The following is a 9,689-nucleotide window of genomic DNA, read 5'->3' on the forward strand; positions in this document are numbered from 1 at the left end:
ACCATTTATGAAGTGAGTTAATCTGCCAGTATGCACAGATGAGGTCTAAGTCATATCCCAGGCAGTCTGGAGGCCGGCTTATGTCCCCCCTTGGCTGACTGGCGCTTTGAGAGTTACCCGAGGACACGAGACAGACAGGCTCATGCATGTTTGATCAGCCCAGTCCTGCTGCCTCCGTGGCGTGGTGAAGGCCTGCCCAGGCGAGCGTCACTGATCAGCCGGAACGGATCGTCCCGACGGGGTTTGCAGAGGACCCTTCGCCACACGCTGTTCACTGTGGCTGGCCCGGGCTCTGCTCGACAGCAAGCCCTCCTCGCCTAATTAGCACCTGTGAGAAGAAATCGTTAATATGCAGCGGTGAGGTAGCAGAAGGGCACCTCGCTGTCTCTGCTGTTGCCATAGTGACACCATGGAAATTAAAGCAGTCTTAATTTTGTACGTTTTATAAGGAGCCACTGAATCTATTTCATTTAGGAAGGAGGACGTGCCCATAAAATACTAATATAAGAATTATTAATCTTTGAGTTTATTATTCAGTTCTGGGCGATATGGGCATGAAAAATAACGTTTGAGTAGAATTCGGCTTGCCTTGATGAGGCTGAATAATGTTTGAGGCAAGTGTGTTTGAATAATCTTCCATATTTTAAGGAGAATCTTTTGTGTTCATGCCATAGACTGTTGTTCAGGTAGAAGTGACGAGATGCATGGCATGTTGCATTCTTAAGCTGCAAGTAAACATGATCCCTGCAGCCCAGCATGTTGACAGACATAGAGCGGAGGACACTGTTGCCAAGCTTTTTATACAATATTACTTGGATTACAGAATATTGGCCTAAAGCTGTCAGTTTTGCTTTAAAAACATGCCGTGTTTTTCTGCGTCACATGAATAGTCAATACTGTATGCAATCTTCAGGAAGGAAGTCATATGGTCAATTTCTTGGTGTGTCATGTGCCTTTAGGCACGTTGACACTATGTAGCCTATTTACTGTTTCAGGCCCTGTGTGGATAATGAATGATTGATTTAATGAATGCTTTTTAGACACGCGTCTCATGGTGCTAATGAATATTTAACATGGCTGTTTTCCTACAGAGCATTTTCAGACTGGTGTTGAAAGTTCTAGGTGTCATTTAAGTTCAGAGTATTTTAGACTAGATGTAAAGTTTGTCAAGACAGACTTAAGTATACAATTGATAAAACCACGCTGACGTGGCATAATGATACTTTTGTCAATTAACCTGAACAAAAAAACGTTCACGGTTTTGCTAGGGGCGATTTAAGTTTGTTGGTAATAAAATATACTTATACTATAGGCCTAATTAATGTTATTTAGTTACTGTAGGCTAGCTTGGGTAGAACCATTGCATGTAGCCTACAAATTGAATTAAAATGATAAAGCTACAAGTTCAATGACTTAAAATGGCTAATACACTAAGGTTTCGGATACTGTCATTATTAGATAAGTAAGTTGTCTTAGTTTTTACTTCTCTCCCTCCCCCCCACCCCCCCATCACAAGTCTCACTCAGGCCCTGGCCTAGTTTTTCTGCTTTGTGCTAACATTGGCACACATGTTACGCTTCAGAATGCCTGAATATGACTCTTTCGGCACTCAATAACGTTTGATTTTGTGTGAATGTCAAATGATACAAGGATATTCTTTGAAGTTACACTTTGTATTGAAAGTCACACCTCAGCACTGCAGTTTAGGCCCCCTCTCTGTAGATATTTAATGATATGTAGAATTTATAGAGCTACTGTATGTGGTTTTGAACTAGTTTTACAAGAGTGAGATTAGACAAGAGTGAGACAAGAGTGAGATTAGAAGGTGATGTACCTGTAGCTCAGTTGGTAGAGCATGGTGTTTGCAACACCAGGGTTGTGGGTTCGTTTCCCACGGGGGGCCAGCACAGGAAAAAAAATATTAAAAAATAAATACAAAATAAATGTATGAAATGTATGCATTCACTACTGTAAGTCGCTCTGGATAAGAGCGTCTGCTAAATGACTAAAATGTAAATGTAATGTCAGGGCCAATCTGCATTGCTACATACATTTTTGGACTTATCAATGAATGATATGTACCCATTTGATTCATGAAGAATATAACTTATAAATACTTCATGAACTTAGTTTAACTAACTTTAACTGTCGTACCCCAACAGAACCCAAAATGTAAGCTTTTTAACTCCAATGTTTGTATACAAATTACATTTAAACAAACACTGTATAGCCTCAAAACATGTCTAAAACTATCATTTTCATGTCAGCTTTTTTGAACTGCGGATTGCTCCTTTAACATTTCATTTTTTTGCCACTTTTATTCCAGGTGAATGCCATCTGGGATGAACTCTAATGAAGCCGCACACGGGAGCTGACGTCCACAGTCAGCAGGAGACACCACTGCAAACCCAGGACAGTAGTGGAGCAGGGTCTTCCTCAAACACTGGAGACTTACCCTCCCCTTGACCCAAATAACATCCCACAGCAGTCACCAGCAATGTCCAGACGCAGAAAATCCTCCAACCCCTGCATGATCCGGGTAAGTGACATGATGGAGCAGGATGACTCGGAAGAAGTGGAAGTGTCCACTGACATTGTGACCAAAAATGGGTCTTCAGAGTCTGTTGAAAATCAAAACCAGACATTACAAGACACTATAGAAGCAAAAGTTGTGGCGGAAGCTGATCCTATGCCCCGGCGGAGGCAGCATGGAGGTTATGAGTGCAAATACTGTACCTTCTCCACCCAGAACCTGAATGACTTTAAAGAGCACGTAGACTCCAGTCACCCCAATGTTATACTCAACCCCCTCTACCTGTGCGCCGTGTGCAACTTCAGCACCAAAAAGTTTGACTCTCTAACAGACCACAATGAGACCCAACACCCTGGAGAGACCAACTTCAAGTTCAAGAGGGTAAAAGTAAATAACCAGACCATCTTGGAGCAGACAATCGAAGGCAAGACCAATTCAGTTTTCTGCGATACTGCAGACGGACAAGGTGGTAACGGCTTTGTCACTTTTCCACCAAGAAAACCAACTACGGTGAAGAACGGCAAGCCAAAAATGGACAACATACAGTCCCTCTACCAAGGGAATGATTTGGAGAACCTGTTGGAAAACCTTATCCCAAAAGATCAAATCACTGCTGTGAACATAAACGGCACGATGATCGTCCCTGAACCAACGATCATTCAAGGGCTCTCATATGTAATGCCATTGCTCCAACGACCACCCAACTTCAGTTCTGTACCAACAATTGCTGTTCCTCTGAACTCTACCCAATATAATACTTCATTGGACAATAATACAACCCTAATGACATCGTTTAACAAATTCCCTTACCCAACCCATGCTGAGCTGTCCTGGCTCACTGCTGCGTCCAAGCACCCAGAAGAGCAAATAAAGGTGTGGTTCACTACCCAACGGCTAAAGCAAGGCATCACCTGGTCACCAGAGGAAGTAGAGGAAGCCAGGAAGAAAATGTTCAATGGCTCCATCCCACCCATGCATCAGACTTTCACCGTTCTGCCTACACCAATCTCTCAGCCTGCCAAAGCCACCCAGCCCCTTATTCAGACGAGCTTTGGGCAGTCTAGTCTAGTACTGACAAGTATTGCTAATGGATCAACCATGACCTGTGCTCCTGTTGCAGTGACTGTAGCCAGTTATGTGCAACCTCTCAAGCGACCCATGGCAATTCCTTCATCCGCCCCAGATTTAAAGCGCTCCATGGCGGCCCCTGCAGAAGACCCAAAAGAGAAGATACTAATGGCCCCTCCTCCAGTTCCCCGAAAAGAGAAACTTCCCATGGCCCCACCCCCAGTCCCACCTGAACTGAAGAGATCTGTAGCACTTCCTATTATTGCCTCTGAGATGAAGAGGTCCTCGGCAGCACCTCTCATGGCATCTAAAGGAAAACTGTCCATGGCACCTCCACATGTGAACCCCAAAATTAAGCTGCCAATGGCACCTTCTCCAGTCTTCCCCGAGATGAAGAGGCCTATTGTGTCCCCTATTGTCGCCCCTCAATTCAAGAGTTATATGCTGCCTCCTCCTTCATTCGTCTCTAAAGACAAGCTTCCAATCACCCACTCTCTCTTGGCTTTAGACTTAAAGTTACCAATCTCACCCCCTCTCATTGCCTCTCAAGTGAGGAGGCCAACCATAATCAAGTCAGCACGGACTTCCCTCAAGGGCCCGTTCCAGCTCCCTAGCTTTTCCTCAGACAGCAAGAAAACAAAAGTGCAAATAACAGAGCTGAAAGCCGGATATATCAGAGGACGTCTCTCAGAGGACAAAGTGCTCACCCCTCTTGGGGAAGCCAATGGTGTCTCTCGGGGGGATGCAAAGTGGGTTCATGACCAAGGGCCCCATGCAGACAACGGCATTCTACAGTTGGACAATGAGCTAGCATCGAAGCCAGAGCAGCAAAAATCAGTCCCCACTCAATTTCCACTCTTGGAGAGAATGAAAGGAAAGACCTCGGAGCAGCTGAAGATTCTAGAAGAGAACTTCCAGAGAAACAGCTCTCCAACATACAATGACGTTGACAATCTGGTGAATGCATCCCGACTGTCACGGGAGGAAATTGACAGCTGGTTTTTAGAGCGCCGGGCGCTGCGTGACAACCTTGAACAAGCCCTTCTAAACTCCATGGGCTCAAAGAGACTGTACATTGATAAGCGGCAGCAACAACATGGACCACTGAATGGTGTGTGTAAACAAGGTGGCCATCCAAGAAGCTCTCCCCTTGCCATCATTGCCCCAACCACCACTTGCTCAGTGCCTCTAGACAGCAAATCCTTGGGGCTTCTCAAGGATGTTTTTGCACAAACTCAGTGGCCTTCCCCTGAAGAATACAATCAGCTTGAGGACCAGACAGGCCTTGCTCGCACAGAAATCGTCCGCTGGTTCAAGGACAGCAGGTCAGCCCTGAAGAGTGGGACCTTGGAGTGGATGGAGCTTTTCCATAAACTGAACAGCAGTGGGCAAAATGGCGAGGGGCCGCTACTGAGCACAGAGAATGCTTTCAGCATAATCAAGCGCTACCAGGAAGTAAAAGCACCCAAGGTGGAGGATATTGGGAGGCTAGCAGAGCATGCCAGTCTTGGGAGCCAAGAGATCAAAGAATGGTTTGCTGGAAAATTTAAACAAAACGCATCTGATGGCAGCCGGAATGGTGGCCAAAATGGAGGCTATCGAGAGGGGTTCGGGAGCTGGATGGATGAAACCAAGGGGATGGATGCACTCATGGGTGCTAAGGAACTGGTCTCGGACAAAGACAGGGTGATGGAGGATGCTTCTGGAAGGGTGACTGGATAAAGGGTAAGAAAGTGTATCAAACTTGATTAAATAACATTCCCAAAACATAGAAATCAGTCTCTTACTAATAGATGTCTGGGAGTAGTCACAGGTTTTATAGAATAGCACATGTTTTTTACTATAGTAGCTGCATTTCACAACATGTTCTAGTTACCAATGGGACCAAGGCATTGAAAGCCCTGACTGTTGGCAGTAGAATAGCTTTTTAATCCCTTTTAGGAATTATCAGGGCTCTTGTGAAAGTGTTGTTCCAACTGTGTAAAATTTAATGACTGGACAATTTTTCTTCCTTGCAGGTGAGAAAAGTTGCCACTGTCAGTTCCACACAGGAGCTGAGAAGAAAAGGAAAGAGTTTAATTATTGAATATTGTATTTTCTGAACAAATTATTTCTTGCTTGTTCCATCCCAGTTTGTGCCCAACATTTCCTCAAGGTTGAGCTAACTTCGTAGAACGTTTAAAAAAACAAAAACATGATGGTAATGTTGTGCTTGATTTAGGATGAAGTAGAAGACACAGAGCACTGAATGTGTGCCTGAAGCACTGACCAGGTGGTGATCGTAGAGTGCCAAAGCTGGATTTGCTGCATTATTACACTTTTAAAAAAAGGTTCTTGTAAATATATTTTTTCTGTATTGCTACAGATTTGTAAAATTTGGGGGGAATTTTGTTACATTTTATAATGGGAGCAACTCGTCCCTTTTTTTCGCTCCAGTTGGTCTTAGTGGTCTGTCTTAGTGGTCTGTCCTACATTTTGTAATGAAACACAATGAACCACTACAACTGTTGGCAATACTTCAGTCAGTTTTCTAATGCTGAACTTCCGTTGCAGTTCCCTCTTGTCATGTGGACTTACTTCACATCAAATCAAACTATTTACTGTTCTGAAGTGCTATTTCTGGCCTCAAAGCCAACCTGCATTCTTGTAAGGAACATGCTTGTTTGACCATGTGATGTTGTGGACCTACGTTAGAGGAAAAGAACGGTCAGTGGCAAAACCAGAAAGAAATAATCACATTGAAACAAATCCAGAATCATGCTGCCTGCATCATATTCTAATATCTTTCTCTATTTGATTTATTTGTTGTTTCTGCAGATGAACATACACATCTGTAATAGCCTTTATACATACATGTTGGCTTAATAGAAGTAGTGCTAGTTCCATTCAGACAGTAGAAACAAACCAATACAAGCTCTTTATGTACTGCTCCCGCCGTAGTGTCATGGTCAAGACATATACTGTATCAATAAATACTGTATTTATGTCAAGGTCCTGCTTACTCTTTTCAAAAACCAGTTGATGTCTGCTGTAATCTAATAAAACAGAAGCCTTTTTTTAAAGGTAGCACACAGTGTTTACTCTTTGTCATATGTATGCAGCATGTCATGAGGTTTCTTGGTTGCAGTGTATTGTAAAGAAACCTTTCTGAGATCAGCTAAATGTTGATCTTGTGTTAAATCCTGTGAGTGCTTTCGGATGGACTACCAATCAAATTACCCTTGGCTCATTAACCTTTCACTATTAGTCCTGTGTGAAAACCATTATGTAACCATCTTATTTGTGGTTATAATTGAGAGGGCTGTTAATAGTGGCCATCTTTCCATGTAGCCCACAACAAAGCTTGTGAGAGCCAACAGTCTAGTTTGTATGCAATTATCATTACGTAATTGATCTATTGCATTTGTTTTGGATGTTTTCATTATGAATTTTGGGGGGAAAAAATGTAATGTGGTCATTTCCAAACAAAATCATTTAAACTTGTACAAGCTCCACCTTGTAATGTTACCTAAACATACTGTGTGAATTAAGTAATTCATGCATATTGGAAGTGTGCTCTCTCCTTTTGGATCGAACAAGCTTGTATGGGGTGTATCAATGAGTTTATTATATTTTTTTTTAAGCCTTTACCCTTAACACATTTTACCACTTCAGACCATATGGGACTTTACTGTTATTGCAGGAAACTTGTACTGTTTCAGTGCTTATGCGCTAATCTGCAGACTGTTTATTTGATTTCCAAAACAGTTTCCTGCTCTAAATGAACCACTTTGCCAATCTCATGGAATGAGAGGGGACTATTTAGCCTGTACTCCACAATGATGATACATATAATTCCGCTCAGCTTTCAATCCTGTGCCACTATTGGACGGGAATGTGATTTCTGGCCTTTGCCACCTACTTCTGGGGGGAATTGTTTTTGGCATCCAATATAGTGGTGTTTCACTTCCTGGAAATCTTCCACTTCCTGATGGCCAGGGCCATTTTTTAACAAAAATCATTTTGGGATGTTGGTATACCATCTACCAACCTAATTTTAAAGTACGTTATGAGAGGCTTAGAGAGGAGAGTAACAGCTGTAATGGGGCACAGAGTGCACTGGCCTGGCATTCTCTCCTGTACTCTTGGCAGATTTAATGTGTCTCGGGAGGTTTAGCTGGAGATGTAAATGGTACAGTACAGAGCTAATCCCTCTGGGCTGACTGGCCATGGGCCCACCAACAGAACCCAATACACCAGTGTGATTTGTTTAGGCAAAGAGCAAGCCTCCTGTTTATAGTATTCTCATACGTGACACCACAAGGGTTCCCAGTGAGTACGCAAAGTTAGCAAAACCTCCGTTTTGAAGTGTGCTTCACTTGTTATTTTGCCACGATATCAAGAAGAAAAGAGAGCCTGCAAAACCCTCTGCAATACCTACAGGCCTATATTTCAGCTGGTCAAACACAGGAATAATGGGCCAGGTGGAACAGAAATCAGATACCTCTCCAGGCTGCTCACTGTTGGGCCTCTGAGCCAAGGTCGGCCAACACTGCGAAGTGCTTAACAGGAGGAAGTGATAATGAGCTCACAGGAACTTCGGTGTCAACAAAAAGGCGCTGCCACCCATGTCTACTCAAACATTAGGAAGGTGAGCAGGTGGTCCCTCGTCGGCTCCTAAACAAAACCGGAAGAATTGATACTTAAACCCCTATCGTAATGTTTTGGTCCAACGTCTGAAAGTGAAAGATGAGGGTATGAATTTGTTGATGATTAGAGTTAATGGACTAATAACCAAGTACATCTGTCATCGACACAGCTAAAGGATCCTACGACTGTCACATAATCATTGATCTGGCTATGGAACAGATCTCTTGGTCCATTTTTCAGATGTCACAGACTTATTCGTGTGACTTGTTGAAAATATCAATCTAAATATTTGTATTGACCTGAGACACGAGGGACAAAGTATACATGTATTTGTCGGGTCTCTATCCACGTTTATACCTGCTTCTAACATGCACCCTTTGTCATGATCTTGTCCTCATGTTGATTGTGCCCAAATTTTAGACCGGGGTAGACAGACGCATTATGAACTTATTTTGATCAGATCTTACAAGTGTAAACTGGCAAGATGAGGACACGTAAGCTGCAGGTGTAAACGGAGGCTTTACAATGTCAAAGAAAACCTCAGGGACTAGTGACTTTGATCAAAATGAGAGAAAAAATATATAGTTGCCCATAAACAGATGCACCACAGGATGAAACTGCACCAGAGAATGTCAAAGGCGCTTTGAGGACACTACATTCTCTTTGAGGACCAAATAGCTGACTTTACTATCGGTGGCCGTGCAGGAAATGCATCGACATCGAAACTATGGGGGGTGTACAACATTGTTGAAACGTCTGGGAACAGTTTATTAAAACTGGCATTTAAGGATTGGTTAGAGCGAGCGTGATTAAAATGTCTGTACCTGCAGCATGCTTTCATGTCAGCTGTGACCTAGATAAACCTGCACACTGTGTGGTGTGACTTGGTGCGATTGGCAAGGTAGCCTCGCTGACACAATACAAACGCCAGGCAGATTAACGTGAACTGGTAACAATGCAGGGTGGACTACTGGAACCAGGAGGGTTAGGGTGTGGCACTTCTCTAACCCCAAGAGGAACTTTGCTGTCAGCACTGACTGCATTGAAAGAACACGTCAGACGCAACTATTCAGAACATACACTACATGACCAACAATATGTGGACACCTGCTCGTCAAACATCTCATTCCAAAATCATGGGCGTTAATATGGAGTTGGTCCTCCCTTTGCTGCTATAACAGCCTCCACTCTTCTGGGAAGGCTTTCCACTAGATGTTGGAACATTGCTGCAGGGACTTGCTTTCATTCAGCCACGAGCAGTAGTGAGGTCAGACACTGATGTTGGCCAGATGTTCCAATTCATCCCAAAGGTGTTTGATGTGGTTGAGGTCAGGGCACTGCAGGCCAGTCATGTTCCTACACACCAATCTGGACAAACCATTTCTGTATGACCTCACTTTGTGCATGGGGGCATTGTCATGCTGAAACAGGAAAGGGCCTTCCCCAAACTCTTGTCACA

The 9,689-nt window shown here is 43.5% G+C and overlaps 1 protein-coding gene across 2 annotated transcripts in view; it reads left to right on the plus strand.

Moving 5' to 3' along the window:
- The window catches only part of LOC115175884 (zinc fingers and homeoboxes protein 2), a 28,665-nt gene extending 21,991 nt beyond the window's left edge, over positions 1 to 6,674 (plus strand). For both annotated transcript variants that reach the window (XM_029735495.1, XM_029735494.1), the window contains 2 exons: positions 2,327 to 5,326; positions 5,620 to 6,674. In XM_029735495.1, coding sequence (XP_029591355.1) covers positions 2,498 to 5,323 — 2,826 coding nt within the window. In that variant the 5' untranslated portion in view covers positions 2,327 to 2,497 and the 3' untranslated portion in view covers positions 5,324 to 5,326; positions 5,620 to 6,674. The remainder of the gene's footprint in view (positions 1 to 2,326; positions 5,327 to 5,619) is intronic.
- The last annotated feature ends 3,015 nt before the right edge of the window (positions 6,675 to 9,689 follow it).

The sequence above is a fragment of the Salmo trutta genome, chromosome 36, assembly GCF_901001165.1.
Source record: "Salmo trutta chromosome 36, fSalTru1.1, whole genome shotgun sequence".
In the NCBI taxonomy this organism is placed as follows: Eukaryota; Metazoa; Chordata; class Actinopteri; order Salmoniformes; family Salmonidae; genus Salmo; species Salmo trutta.